The sequence below is a fragment of the Pecten maximus genome, chromosome 9, assembly GCF_902652985.1.
Source record: "Pecten maximus chromosome 9, xPecMax1.1, whole genome shotgun sequence".
Classification (NCBI taxonomy): domain Eukaryota; kingdom Metazoa; phylum Mollusca; class Bivalvia; order Pectinida; family Pectinidae; genus Pecten; species Pecten maximus.
The window spans coordinates 35,413,852-35,429,670 of record NC_047023.1 but is presented as its reverse complement, the minus strand read 5'-3'; the positions used below and the strand labels follow the sequence as shown (position 1 = coordinate 35,429,670).

Genomic DNA, 15,819 nt, shown 5'->3' with positions numbered 1-15,819 from the left:
GTGCCTATCTTGGATTTTAACATTTTTGTTATTGCTATTTCTTACGAAGAATGGGAGGATCTTTCTCAAACTTTATCCCTAGGTATCTATGCCCATGGGTTCAATTTTTAATCTAATTACAAACACTATGCAATTTTTTCAAACATGCTAAATACTTCAATTGTGTATTTGATTAATTTAACATGGATGCGACTTTCAATATATGATATTAACCAGTATGCAAGAAACTTCGACATTAAGGTGAGCACCAATAAACGAAAAAATGGTTTACTTTGATGGATATATGCAAGAAACTACTGTAAAATCATGCAAAAGAAGAAGAAAATCCTCATAGAGTTTTAGATAAAAGGCTTTAATATTATGTAAACAGTTAATCTTTCCTTTTAACAAAATAATACACATGAAATTTCTACTAATTACAAACAAAAAATTAATTGGTTTATCCTCACTCCTACTTACAAGTGCATCTGAAACATATTCATAAATTTTGTATAAGTACAAAATACAGTTTTTTGTACTCGCATTATAAACACTTGTATCTGTAACAAACTAAATGCCTCACTTTCTCACTGAAAGCTGAGACCAAAACACTACATATACATTTGTATGTATCATTTTATGAGTCTGTGCTGTCTATGTAACAGTCTCGTAATAATATACAACTAAAGAACTGTTACCTTTCCAGCCAATAACCACAATGGAGAGGGAGTGTCATCACTATACATTAACTTGTCTGTTGATCTGATGTCGGAGCTTGGTCTCCTGTTTATGAATGTTTTCAGGATCCATAACATAGAACAGGCTTTGAGGAAGGTTGGTACTAGTAAAACCACCCAACCAATCGTGTTTCTCCAAGTACACTGTCCAACTTCCAACTGGAAGAGGTTCTGGTAAGGGAATTCTCATCAGTAGCCATTGTCCATGTAAGTCGTATACACATACGGAAATCTTCTCGTGTATAACTTGAGTATATATCGTAAACCTGTCACCTATAGCTAGCATGTCTTGAAAACGATGATTAATATCAATATTTTTGATGAATTTTAGCTTGTATTTGTGATTCTCCAGATTTTGTAAGACTAGATTATAGTAAGTTACGATACAGAAATTTGTTTGATATACATCGACTGGTTTTTGGAACACAAAAAATCCACATTTGTCATATGATGGCAACGGAATCCTTTTCATGTCTGTTAGTAGATCATCAACATGCCGAACTGTCCAGACTTCAGAATCTTCTGATTTATGTACGGTCCATACACTTAAATAAGCATTAGAATCATATGCCATAAAAGCTTTTGTTGAAGAGTTTAAATCCATTAAAATTTGAACATGACATACCCAGCCGACATGGTGAAGTTGGGAGGAGAAAAGTATTTCAGCAGTGTGAAGATTCCATAGCTTCACTGTACAATCTGCCGAACCCGTCACCACTAGCCCACTACGACAGTCTCCATCAATGGACAGAAGACAACGTAGATGACCTTGAAATGTCTGGTGAAGTTCAAATTTCTGAAGGTCGTAAGCACAGGCAATGGAATCGGATGCTATATATAGGTATTCGGTATCCATAGCCATGGCCCGTACAGCACAGTCTAGCCTTATAGAAACTCCATCTGCTGGCGAATCAATCATACCTAGATACACCTTTCTAGAACCTTTTCCTGAAACAAAAAAAAAATTTTAAACTACCATTACACTTACAACATAAAGTATATAATTATAAAGTAGATTAATTTTAAATAGAATTTTGTATGCAATAGGCCTTTTCATTGCTTAACTTATACTGCCTATCAAACATGTGTGACAGACCAGCTTTATTTGGTGTCCTATACATTGGCTTATGATTTGTTTATTCTACCTTATTAGCTTGCACAAAATATTGCCAAATATTGTCACTTCATTTTCGCCATTTATTTAGACTGTAATTGACAGTGACTGGCAGCAAATACAAAAAAATGTACACCATTTTAATGATTACACCATCAAAGAAAAATCTTATATTTTGAAATATATTTTCATAACTTGTGTAAGAGATTTTTCTTTTAAAAACATTGGGTTGAAGATATATTCTCGCAAAAACATTGGCTGTTCTCATTGATATAACTATAGCATTTGTAGTGAGAAAAAAAACCCAAACATTTTTGAATGTTTAAATTGGTATAATTATCAGTACGATAATGAGTTGGAGGAAAAAAATCCTCAATATCTCCCTAATAATGATTGCGACAATGAAAATGAAACAATATGAGGTAGATTGTTTTAATTCATGCATTCACTTAATAAGAGTTGTTTACCTGAAAACTTATATATGTTTCACATGAATATCATAGATTCTGACTTGACTAGTTATAAAGACTGAACAAGACAATATTTCGATGTAAAGACTGAACAAGAGGCCCATGGGCCTTAACAGTCATCTGACAAACACTTACACTTACAGCAGGGACACACCCCTCAATCCAGCATTATTACCATAAATTATCTATCGCAGCCAGTTATGTTTTAGATCAAATTTGGTTTTTATCCATTTAGCTTGTCCAGGAAGAGCAGCATCATAAAGCAAAATTTTAGCCAAGTTCCCATTTTTGGGGCATGCCCCTCTGTCCCAATGGGTCAGACAAGACTCATTTATATCAATTAGGATTGCCTTTCCCTAATGATGTTTCATACTAAATATGGTTGTAATCAATTAAGGCATTAAGGAGGAATTGCATTTTTAAGAAATGTTTAACCTAAGCGCTCCTTTTGCCCCATCTTTTTTTCCCCAGGGGTCAAACCTGTCTCATTAAAAAATATGATTGCCGTCACCTTATGTTTCACATCAAATTAGGTTGTAATCCACCAAAAGGTTAGGGAGGATTAGGATTTAACAGCAAATATTCACCTTGCCCTGCCCCTCAGGCCCCAGGGGTCACACTAGCCTCGTTTATATAAAATATGACCACCCTTCCCAAAGGATGTTTCACACCATATTTCGTATTAATCCACCCAAGGGTTAGAGAGAAGTAGGATTTATAGCAAAAATTCACCAAAGTTCCCCTTTTGGGGCCCCGCCCCTCTGGCCCCAGGGGCCACACCAGCCTCATTTACATAAAATATGACCACCCTCCCCCATTGAGGTTTCACACCATATTTAGTTGTAATCCACCAAAGGGTAAAGGAGGAGTAGGATTTTATAGCAAATATCCACCAAAGTTCCCTATTTGGGGCCCAGCCCCTCTGGCCCCAGGGGTCAGACCAGCCTCGTTTATATAAAATATGATTGTCCTCCTCCAACGATGTTCCACACCAAATTTTGTAACAAGAGGCCCAGAGGGCCTGTATCGCTCACCTGGATTTCATGAGATATGAAACAAGAATGATGATTAAGTATATTGTCACTGGTATTGCTATGTCAATATATCATAGGCATTTTATATGGGTACGTGAGGTTTTTCTGCCAAAAATGCATTAATCCATGAAATGAAATGGACTTTTGGCGCAACCCCAGATGCTACCACACAAATGTGAGCGATATCCATTGTTTAGTTTCAGAAAAGAAGTTGTTTAAACCAATTGACCCCTTTTGACCCCGCCCTCTGCACCCTGGGGTCAGTTCCTTCCGTTATAAAATTTTGAATCCCTAACCAAAAGGATGCTACCAGTCAAATATGAGCTGTTTCATAGAAGTTGTTCATATCAATTTAGCCAAATTGACCCTTTTTGGCCCCACCCCTAATTATATAAGTCCCCTGGGGGGGGGGGGGTCAACCCCAAAATTTGTACAATTTTGAATCCCCACCCCATGACCATGCTACCATACAAATGTGAGTGATATATCCATTGCTTAGTTTCAGAGAAGAAGTTGTTTATATCAATTCTGCCAAAATGACCCCTTTTGGCCCCGCCTCTTAGCTCCCCGGGGGTCAGCTCTGTCATTTATACAGTTTTGAATCCCTACCCCGGGGGTTGAAGCAGGCAAATATGAGCGATATCCATAGCTTAGTTTCAGAGAAGAAGTTGTTTATATCAATTTAGCCAAATTGACCCCTTTTGGCCCCGCCCCTCAGGCCCCAGGTAGGTCGGCCCCACCATTTGTACAATTCTGAATCCTGGCCCCAAAGGGATGCTCACAGTCAAATACGAGCAATATCTATTGCTTGATTTCAGAGGAGAAGTTGTTCATATCAATATAGCCAAATTGACCCTTCTTGGCCCCGCCCCTCAGGCCCCCGTGGGGTCAGCCTTACCATTTGTACAATTTTGAATCCCCACCCCATACTGATGCTACCAGGCAAATATGAGCAATATCCATTGCTCGGTTTCAGAGGAGAAGTCGTTTATATCAATATAGCCCAATTGACCACATTTGGCCCCGCCCCTCAGGCCCCCGTGGGGTCAGCCTCACCATTTGTACAATTTTGAATCCCCATCTCATAGTGATGCTACCAGGCAAATATGAGCAATATCCATTGCTTGGTTTCAGAGAAGAAGTCGTTGATATAAATATAGGTATATTGACCCATTTTGGCCCCGCCCTCAGGCCCCCAGGGGGTCAGCCCCACCATTTGTACAATTTTGAATCCTCACCCCATAGTGATGCTACCAGGCAAATAGGAGCGATATCCTTTGCTTGGTTTCAGAGAAGAAGTCGTTTATATTAATATAGCCAAATTGACCCCTTTTGGCCCCGCCCCTCCGACCCCTGGGGGTCAGCCCCACCATTTGTACAATTTTGAGTCCACACCCCATAGGGATGCTTCTGACAAAATTTCGTCAAATTCTGATCAGTGGTTATGAAGAAGAAGTCAATTGTTGACGGACGGACGGACGACAGACGACGGACGGACGGACGACGGACGCAACGGTATGGCATAAGCTCACCTTGGTCCTTCGGACCAGGTGAGCTAATAATCTACTCTTGGGTTTTGGAGGAGTAGTATTTTAAAGCAAAATTTCATCAAATTGCCCTTTTGGGGCCCCGCACCTCTGGCCCCAGGGGTCACACAAGCCTCATTTATATAAAATATGACCGCCCTCCCAAAATGATGTTTCACAACATATCTGGTTGAAATCCAATAAAGGGTTAAGGAGGAGTAGGATTTTATAGCAAAATTTCATAAAAGTTCCCCATTTGGGGCCCCGCCCCTCAGGCCCCAGGGGTCACACTAGCCTCATTTATATAAAATATGACCGCCCTCACCAAATGATGTTTCACAACATATCTGGTTGAAATCCACTAAAGGGTTAATTAAGGAGGAGTAGGATTTTATAGCAAAATTTCATCAAAGTTCCCCATTTGGGGCCCCGCCCCTCAGGCCCTTGGGGTCACACCAGCCTCGATCATTTATATAAAATATGATCACCCTCCCCAAATGATGTTTCACACAATATCTGGTTGAAATCCACCAAAGGGTTAAGGAGGAGTAGGATTTTATAGCAAAATTTCATCAAAGTTCCCCTTTTGGGGCCCCGCCCCTCATGCCCCAGGGGTCACACCAACTTCATTTATATAAAATATGACCGCCCTCCCCAATGATGTTTCACACCAAATTTAGTTGTAATCCACCCAAGGGTAAAGGAGGAGTAGGATTTTATAGCAATATTCACCTAAGTTCCCTTTTTGGTGCCCCGCCCTTCTGGCCCCAGGGGTCAGACCAGCCTCATTTATATAATATAATCCACCCAAGCGTTAAGGAGGAGTAGCGTTTTGAAAGAAAAAGTTTACGGACGGCGCACGGCGGACGACGACGGACGAAGCACGATGACTATAGGTCATCCTGACCCTTTGGGTCAGATGACCTAACAAGAGATCCCAGAGGGATCTTGGCGCCCACCATTGAATGTTCTTCATAGGTTCCATGTCAGATTGATCTTTTCTCTACTTTTCTCTTCTTCTAAGTCTTACTAATCTGTGTAAATTCAGAAGAAACCTCTAGTACTTTTCAAACAAGGGAAACCTATATATAAAATTTAAGATTTAGGCACCAAGGGGAACCTATATATGGAATTTGAGAAAGATTCCTTCAGTACTTTCTGAGAAATAGCGATAACAAACTTCAATTGTCAAAATCCAAGATGGCTGCCTGTCAGCCATGTTGTTTTCCGATTGGTCTCAAAATGCAATATGCATAACTAGGCACGAAGGGGAACCTACATATGAAATTTCAGGAAGATCCCTTCAGTGCTTTCTGAGAATTAGCGATAACAAACTTCAATTGTCAAAATCCAAGATGACTGCCTGTCGGCCATGTTGTTTTCTGATTGGTCTCAAAATGCAATATGCATAACTAGGCACCAAGGGAAACCTACATATGAAATTTGAGAATGATCCCTTCAGTACTTTTTCAGAAATAGCGATAACAAACTTCAATTGTCAAAATCCAAGATGGCTGCCTGTCGGCCATGTTGTTTTCTGATTGGTCTCAAAATGCAATATGCATAACTAGGCACCAAGGGGAACCTACATATGAAATTTGAGAAAGATCCCTTCAGTACTTTCTCAGAAATAGCGATAACAAACTTCAATGGTCAAAATCCAAGATGGCTGCCTGTCGGCCATGTTGTTTTCCGATCGGTCCCAAAATGCAATATGCATAACTAGGCACCAAGGGGAACCTACATATGAAATTTGAGAAAGATCCCTTCAGTACTTTCTCAGAAATAGCGATAACAAACTTCAATGGTCAAAATCCAAGATGGCTGCCTGTCGGCCATGTTGTTTTCCGATCGGTCCCAAAATCCAATATGCATAACTAGGCACCAAGGGGAACCTACATATGAAATTTGAGAAAGATCCCTTCAGTACTTTCTCAGAAATAGCGATAACAAACTTCAATGGTCAAAATCCAAGATGGCTGCCTGTCGGCCATGTTGTTTTCCGATTGGTCCCAAAATGCAATATGCATAACTAGGCACCAAGGGGATCCTACATATGAAATTTGAGAAAGATCCCTTCAGTACTTTCTGAGGATTAGCGATAACAAGAATTGTTTACGGACGGACGGCGGACGGACGGACGACGGACCACGGACGCAGGGCGATTTGAATAGCCCACCATCTGATGATGGTGGGCTAAAAATCTTCCAATAAATGACTTAAAAAGGATTATTCAGAGTACAAGTTAGTTTCTGATCTAGACCTAATTATCATCTACATGTAGTTCAATCTTGTATAAGTAATGTTAAAAATAAAGCTGGAATCCTTTCAATAACATAATACTCACCAGATACAGAAAAACGACCTTGCCTACATGCCCACACACAGAAACTGTCTGTGTTCTCCTGACTGTACACCCCCGACACATACAAGCCTCTCTGTGAGGTGGTCAGGAACATCCTCCGTCTGATGAACTGGTTTCTGTACACATGTGCTGGTTTGTTGAGGACTCGCTGTCTCACGCCTCCGATGTGCCAGACCAATTCGGTCCATACCTTCTTACATTGACTTACACACATATTCCAGGACTTGCTCACCTGTATTATATAAAATCCAAAAATCATTATAATTCAAATTTGAAAACAAAATATAAAACAAGTGACCTCTTTAGAATGAGAACTGTATAACAGGTCCTACCAGAGACGATTAACACAATGATATTCTGTAGAGTTGAGGGTTAAATTCCAAGCTTCAGTACAGAATGTGGATGAATCGTAACACCAAACCATGATAAAAACCCACCTCTGGGAAAGCTTTGACATCCTTAAATAAAGATTGAAAGGCACTGACTCTATATAATCTCCAAATTTCACAAAGTGTGATTGGCTATCCCAAGAGATACTCCAGTGTAGTTGAACTGATCTGAATTGTCTGTGCAGGCCAAGTAACTGAAATCTGACACCCATCTAGAAATCGGAAGTTTAATTTCGGTTAAAATCCCATTCTGGGTCCTTTTGGTTTTCGATCTACTTAACATTGGTCCCAGTGACAAACCATGAATCAACTAGTGTCAAGGCTTGAAACAGAAGGGAGTAATACATTAGAACTGAAATAGCCAGACTGTCTGGAATGACCTGGTACCTGGTTAGAGCAACCTATCTAAAATTTGAAAGGTTCTGGGTTCAAATCTTTGTCTGGTTCCCTCTCCTAATACATGTATCGTTATGTTAACATTGAAGTACAGGTAAAGTATGATCCATATCTTCAAAATCCTAGCCCCCGGTCAATGTACATATCTTCTCTTCACTCATGGAATATATATCTGAAAATCATGGAAAATCTGCTGGGTTGTCTGATTACAATTATAAAGAGAAATATGTCAAATTTGCCATCTCCTAGGTGAAATGACTTCACTAGTTTGGAATTTTTTACAGACGTGCAGATCTCTTATGATACAGATACATGTTTGGTTTAGCATTTCTATAGTATTTCAGTTTTAGGTACCAGCCTTAAGCGACTTATCAGGCCCCATTATGAGTTTCGTAGACATTCCTTAAGAATACTGTATACCTGGTAATTTTCGCCCCAGGTTATTTTCGCCATTGAGCAACACAAAACATATTCGCCCCGTTTTAAATTCGCCCTAAATAGTTTTTAAGAAATATCCTTTTTTTCTCGTTTGTAAAATCGGAAAATTCCGTTCGGAATTCTCAATACAAGTTGCACTCGAACCACTCGGGACTTATTTAGTTCCCCAATTGTCTTACCAGCATGAGATGTAAAATGTGATCAGGTGTCAAACAAAAAACGTTTACCTGTGCTCAGATTTTCTTTTAGTCCCTGCTAATTCAAGTAGTATCGGGTATGCATGGGTGATTTTACATTTAGCAAACACGATCAATTGTAAGTTCACCGCACCGTGACTAATGACTGATCAGTGTTTTCTCTTGTTCACATGTACATACAATTACATGAATGGAAGCCACAATTAAGCGACGGTGAACTCATAAAATTAGTCTTTTCCATGGCAGGAATTTGATGCCACTGTATTTCATTTTTATCATGACTGCACTACATAATTTTAAAAAAAATGACTGAATTTTTAAAATAACTTGGTATGTATCGTTTTTTAATTGAAAATGCTAAGCCTAGTACGTGATTTTACAGTTGAAAAGTAAGAGGGTATGTTTGTGATCTGACTACACTTGGTCCATGTACTATGGTTTATAAATCCTTCAACTCAGCTTGAAATTTTCGCTTTCATCTTAAAAATGTGCTATCCTCAAAAGGCGAAAATTAAATTGGGGCGAAAATTACCAGGTATACAGTAATATACATAATGCTTAATCATACATACAAAGTTTCAAAGAGTTTGGTCAACAAGAGGCCCAATGGGCCTGTATTGCTCACCTGGCTCTACAGCAAATTTGCAGTTGACTGATGTCATTTCTACAGATACTATGCTGATAACAATTGTATTCAAATATCAGAGTAAGCTAGGTTTATTCATGTCCTTCATTCCAGCATACAATTGGCCTAAGATCGGGTCTTGGTGACTCTTGGCTCTAAGCATGCTACAGACAGGCCCAATATCAAGTCCCTAGGACTCTTGGTTCTTGAGAAGAAGTCTTTTTAAAGATTTTAGCCTATTTGACCCATGTGACCTTGAATGAAGGTCAAGGTCATTTATTTGAACAAACTAGGTAGCCCTTCACACCAGCATGCTACAGGCCCAATATCAAGTCCCTGGGCCTCTTGGTTATTGAGAAGAAGTCGTTTGAAGATTATAGCTTATTTGACCCATGTGACCTTGAATGAAGGTCAAGGTCATTTATTTGAACAAACTTGGTAGCCCTTCACCCCAGCATACTAGAGGCCCAATATGAAGTTCTTGGGCTTCTTGGTTATTGAGAAGAAGTTGTTTAAATGAAAAAGTTGACGCCGGACGACGGACGCCGCACCACGTCATAAGCTCACTTGCCCTTCGGGCAGGTGAGCTAATAAATGTAGGAAATCTCCAGACAAAAAAAGTTGACGGCAGATGGACAAACACCATACCATAACATTTACACCAAATTTGACAGGTGTATGAAAAATGTAATGCTATACAATGTTGATGTGTCACATCATTGTATTGTTTCTGTGATGTCATTGTCATACTATCTGTCATACACTTGGAGTTGATAGAAAAATCTCATTCTAAGATGTGACTGAGATGTCTTGAACAGGTAAAATGGGTGACAAATCTATGAATGATGAGAGAACAATATTATAAGGTCTCCAATGGGTTTTTATAGTACCATACTCAAATATAAAATATAATTATATATCCCATGTGTCTGAAGTTACATACCAAGCAGCAGCTGTATACTGAGGTGGCATCCAGGTAACAAAGAATTTGATCACTGATTTCATTAGGAAGACAAGTAAGAAAATCAATTTTGCAATTCAAGGGGAGAAAAGTCTGAGTCAAAAATAACAGCTGTTCGGGTCCACATAGCTGCAGTAGTTCATCCAGAGTCTGTGTTTTCTCTGCCTCTGTCAATGCTTTTTTAAAGTGCTCTTTAGTAGAATTCAACCACTTGGAAAAGTCTTGTGACTCCATTTTCAAGGCATCTACAACAGCTTCTGAGCTATACCATACAGTATATGTTAGCTTTTCTTCTTAAAGGGGGAAATATCTTGAAATAGGGACTGAAATGAACAAAAATAACAACTGTCAGTTTATGATACACAAAAACTGCTTTTGGTAGTGCAAAACCTTCATTGAAAGAGTAAAGCATGCAGGATAGATACTGTTTCCATCCTTGTGGCTCACGTCTGACTACATTATAAGTTGCTGGTATGTTCCTCATACGTGTATGTTGTTGTAGACCATTGGTGGATGAAAAAACGGCTGATCAGGCCATAGAATAGGAAATATTTGATTGGTCGATTATCGGTTTGTTTGACATTGATATACATAAATTACACTGATGGACCAATAGGGTAAAGACAATGCACTTTTCTGAAATCGCAGTGTAATTGCAGGTTCCTTTTTTTAATTTGGCAAGAAAATGATTGAATTAGGAAAGTGTCTATTAGGGACTGTTCATATTTTCCACTAGTCAGAATGATTTACAAAAGTATATAAAGTTTATCATATATCACCTGCTACTTAGTTTTAAATGGAAGAGGATTAGAGCTTCACAAATCAGGAAGGTGTTGAAAACGTTTGAAGAACAATTATCTCCCTTGGATTGTATGAGCCTACTAGAATTCTACAAAAACTACGGAATTCATTCCAGATTAATATATATACATAATTCATGCACTGAAAGTCCTGAATGTATTAATATAATCATGTCTCCCCTTCTCCCTTACTAGGCTTTGAATAAATTTGCATTAATTGACCTTTGAAAATGAAGGTTGCAATGACCTGATTATAGTACACTGCACATCACCTGTGGGTAATAAATGTACATGTACATAGCATCTTGCATTAAGATCTTAAACAGATTAAAAGCAATTGCCAGTACAAGAAAATATTGGGGAAAAAAATCATACTTATTTGACCTTTACCCTTGAGGTCCAGGTGATGCAAATATATTATTCATTTCATCAAGATATCTTCAATGATTTAGATTAGAGTTATGGCCCAGATAATATATATATTTTTTAACTGTCATTAACTGATTATGCTAGACCATGAAATAAGTTAGCATATACATGTACATGTCACAGGTATGTCAAAAAAAAATGTCATTTTCATAATTTAAGCAGAATGAATATTCTAATAGAACATTATCAATTACTTGGAAAATTGTATCTGATATATAAGATATTGACATACATACATGTTTAATTGTATCCACTTAAGACTATTGTGTATTTACAAACCAGGAAGTTTTGAAACTTGTATATTAATGTTGTTTTTTTTCGTAGATAGATATATATATGTGTGTGTAATGTGCACATCTGCACAGGTAGTGCTTATCTCATAAGGGTAAAACAGGAAGTAAGTAAAAATAGAGCAAAGAGCTTTAATCATACAAGCATCATGTCCACTACTACTGTGAATTCATCTGGAAACTGGAACAGCAAGAATCTACACAAGTAAGATATTTAAATACATGTACTACTGTTATCACTTATTATCATAAAGGACAATACTGTCATACATGTAGTATACAGCAGAGTAATTTAACTGAAGTATTTAATGTTTACTGTAATAGTATAGCAAAAGATTATCTGGACTCCAAGTACAAAAATATTTTATCTTATATTTGGTTTTCATGACATTAAATTATCAAGTTCATACCTTATGTTACCTATAATTCATAGGTTTTAGAGAAATTCGTTGTGTCTAGTAGAGTTCAGATTTATGCATGAAAATTTATCTTTGGTGGTCAGGTGGCATAGTGGTTACACACTGGTGTTTAATCTGGGTACCTTGATCTGTATTTCAATATGAAGTTTTACGCTAAGCCCATAGGGATACGTTCAAATATAGCCATATCTTTGGAAATGTTTGTGTGGTTATAGTGTACAGCTACGATTGATAGATACATGTTCCTTTCCGTCCTTGATCTGATGTGCTAAACATATCCACTTAGTCTACTTTCACTTTCTCGGTTCAGTTGGTGTTTATCTCGCGCTAATCCATCGCAATGATTATAACATCTAGGTAAAATTCATTTACTTACCGGCAGTTTCGAAACAATATGTGCACCGAATAAACATCACTTCTTATGGGATACTGTACTTTAAATATTCGGCCTTAGAAGTCGGTTACTTCCCACTCAACACCTTTAAATTGAGAGTTAATTCCCTTGGTTCCCTTTCGAGGGCGCCACTTCCGTTGCTATTTCTGAAACATGGCTGCCGATTTATTCTTCCTGCTTGACCGCAACAAAAGTGCAACTTATTGACTGCAAACGGAGGAAAAAGGTAAGTTAAAAATGAATCATACACCCGTGTCTTGATAGTATAATCACAGGCAAGCAGTTTAATGTCAATATTAACTATAAACACATAATTTCTTTCAAATGTAACTGTTATACCACGAGAGTAACTTCCTACTTCAGACCCACCATGGTTTTTGCTGATAGAGCACTTGTCGCATCTATTCTATGACCATGGTCGTTATTTGAATTTTAAATTTCATTGCATACACGCTTATAACAGTGGATGTGATGAGCTGAAAATACTTGACCGTCTATTGATATAATTCAGATATATCTGCCGGGCCATGACATGGTCGAACAGAGCTTCAGGCCAGAAATAAATAAAGAATTCGGCGCTGTGTAGCTTATAGACTGATCACGTTATAAATGTTCACGTTGCACAGGTGATTGTAAGTGTATAAAATTTGTGATAGCACATGTGCTCAGTGGAGCTTTGACAAACCTGACATGTCACATTTGTATCGGAAAACCGTGAATTTTTGACACCTTTGAAAGACAGTGAAAAGTGTCAAATGCCTTCCCAGACAACAATATAGCTACGTTGCTCCGTTAAGTCAAATATAGTATGTAGCACAAATTTTTATCCAGTTCTAGTCCTAATTGTTCTCATTTTTAGCTGCCATTTGTTTTTCGTCTCTCTTCTGGTAAGCTGTCAAAATTATTCCCTATTCAAAAACTAAAAATTTGAACAAACTTTGTGTTGGTCTAGATCTACATTCAACAGGTTAGGAACTAACCACAGAAGGTCGAGACACAAACACTGTTCAAACCAAAATAAACAAAAAAGGTGTAGTTATCAAATATTGAAATCCAAAATTTTCATATTTAATACTTCTGGTAAATATTTATTTGATATGGCCATGGAGAAGCTTTGTGCATGCATGTATTGTATTAAATCATGGTGTAGTGAAAATCTGGGCAGAGTTATCTCCCTTGGCAGGAATGAGCTGGAGGTGCGCTGTCGTATATAATATTCTGCGTGGTGACGAAGAGTGTCCTCTTTGATCCTGACCTCTAGCAGGTGATAGTCACAAAATGGGAGTACCTCACTGCATTGTTTGGGTTTTGGAATCTATAGGCAGTCATAAGTCTTTAGAGAAGGCTAGGTGGCATGATGTACCAGTTTTCTCTACAATATTAGATTTTTAGGGTATATGCACTCGGTTGTAAAATGCAAATTTGTCTTGCAAAATTGATACTGCCTCAACTTTTGAGGGAGTTCCCAATGCAACCTATTTAAGGCCACTATGTAGGTTATTTACAACATCACAGTACAGTACTTCAAAATTTTCATAGTTTCATTAATATTCACACCATTTTTGAAAATGGCAACAGTTTGAAATCTTCAAAAAAAAAAACGATAGATGAATACATTTAGTGTGGGAGTCATTGGTCCAAAATGCTACAAAAATTACTACTGGCTGATGATCAATTCTATAAATATTTTGAATGCAGCATATGTGCCCATTCTCAAAGTATAATGCTGTTTACTTCCATGCCTTGTCAAATAAGAAAACTCATTGATTGAGCACTCCGGATCCCGGAAATAAAAATACTGAAGATGCATGTGACAAGGATTGGTTGATGTGGAAGACTTTTGTGCTGATTTGAGTTGAAATTTAATGATATATTCGGTGATAGCTCGTTATTTATGTTGTATTTTGGTGATTCAATCTGTTTATTGTAGTTAGGCTGTGTTTGTATTTTAACAGTGACACAGCTTACAGGAAATAATAAATTTGGTTTCAGTTTATTTTTTCTTGTTTTCTGTAGTGTTTTAAGATGCAATAGCTAAAGATACGAAAGATAAACAGAAAACATTTCACTTAAAAGTAAAAACTGTATCCTTCCAATAAATATCCGAGATGTTGCCCACAGTAAAGTTGAAAGGATTGGCCATCTGGTCATGCTGAGTGATTTGATAAGCGCTAGCATTCATGTCCAGCCAAAACAACCACAGGTGTCTCAATTAGAGATGGTTAATTTTGCAGGTATCAAATAAGTTTGGCAGTTATTAAATATGACTGGGCAATTTAAAAGCAGACATTGATGTTCTGACCTAATTTAACCTAATTTACAGTAGCGCTTTTGTAAACGCAACAGCTTATGTAGACTATGTTTTCAATGTATTAAACAGACTGTTTATTAGGGCTTTTCACCCAAGTGGTGAAAAGACCTATTGTTTCTGTTATGTTTCTTATTATTTTTCTTCTTCTGCACTTGATTTTGTGACAGCCATTCAGCAAATATGGTATAAGTTATGTTTAAAATGATGTAGGTATGTTTAATAAGAAGGTCTGAAGATGTTCATGTAACAAAATTAAGTAGGTCAGAAAATTCAAAATGGCCGCCATGACGTCATACCTAAAATGTTTAAAATGACTATAACTCAAAAAGCATTCATTATACAGAGGTTATATATTATTTGTAGATAATAACTGGGGGTAACTTTTATATAATTACAAGTTTAAGGTCAGAGGTCAAATAAAAAAGCTCGCTAATGGGTCAAGTTAGTCTATTTTTAGAAGATCTTCATTTTTCAATTTTTTTCCAAAACAAATTCTTAGTATGATGCAGAATGTCATTTTGATGAATTTGAAGTTTTCAGTTTTTCTGTGACACATACGGTTTCTGTTGTACGCCATTTTGAATTTCCCCCTATATATTTTAATATAGAAAAGTGTGTTACATTTTAAACTTCTTCTCAAGTTCTACAGGACATTTTAAACTTCTTCTCAAGTTCCACCTGTAGGATTCAGCTCAATCTTAGCTGAAATAATCCTTGGATAGTCCTGGCCAAGTGGTGTTATTTTTTAAGTTGGTTTGAAATCCAAGATGGCCGCCATGACGTCATGTATTTAAAAGCTTAAAATGCCCATAATTAAAAAAGTATTCATTTTACAGGGGTCAGGTAATTATGTTATTTGTAGTTAAAGCCTGGCTCTAGCTTTTACTCACAAAAAGTTTTAGGGTCAGAGGTCAAATAAAAGCGTTCGCTATGGGGTCAAATAAG

General features: G+C 37.5%; 2 protein-coding genes across 3 annotated transcripts in view; one reads left to right on the top strand and one right to left on the bottom strand.

The window, feature by feature from the left end:
• Positions 1-333: 333 nt before the first annotated feature.
• Positions 334-12,662, bottom strand: LOC117334973 (F-box/WD repeat-containing protein 2-like). The gene is made up of 4 exons (XM_033894848.1): positions 12,546-12,662; positions 10,214-10,554; positions 7,208-7,457; positions 334-1,664 (listed from the first exon to the last, which is right to left on the bottom strand). The coding sequence occupies exons 2-4, from the start codon at positions 10,463-10,465 to the stop codon at positions 718-720; spliced, it is 1,449 nt and encodes a 482-aa protein (XP_033750739.1). The 5' UTR covers positions 10,466-10,554; positions 12,546-12,662; the 3' UTR covers positions 334-717.
• Positions 11,885-15,819, top strand: part of LOC117334972 (tyrosine-protein kinase CSK-like) — a 46,700-nt gene continuing 42,765 nt past the window's right edge. Inside the window, exon 1 of one of the 2 annotated variants that reach the window (XM_033894844.1) lies at positions 11,885-11,955. In XM_033894844.1, coding sequence (XP_033750735.1) covers positions 11,900-11,955 — 56 coding nt within the window. In that variant the 5' untranslated portion in view covers positions 11,885-11,899. Of the gene's footprint in view, positions 11,956-12,676; positions 12,790-15,819 lie in introns of those variants that run through there. The other variant, XM_033894846.1, reaches the window with a different exon arrangement.

What these genes read in the sequence shown, in the direction of transcription:
- LOC117334973 (XM_033894848.1), bottom strand. Translation starts at nt 10,465, where the DNA reads ATGGAGTCACAAGACTTTTCCAAGTGGTTGAATTCTACTAAAGAGCAC. An exon ending in CAGTATACAGCTGCTGCTTG is followed by an intron (nt 7,458 to 10,213) that starts GTATGTAACTTC and finishes TATATAATACAG; the next exon opens with GTGAGCAAGTCCTGGAATAT. An exon ending in AGGTCGTTTTTCTGTATCTG is followed by an intron (nt 1,665 to 7,207) that starts GTGAGTATTATG and finishes TTTTTGTTTCAG; the next exon opens with GAAAAGGTTCTAGAAAGGTG.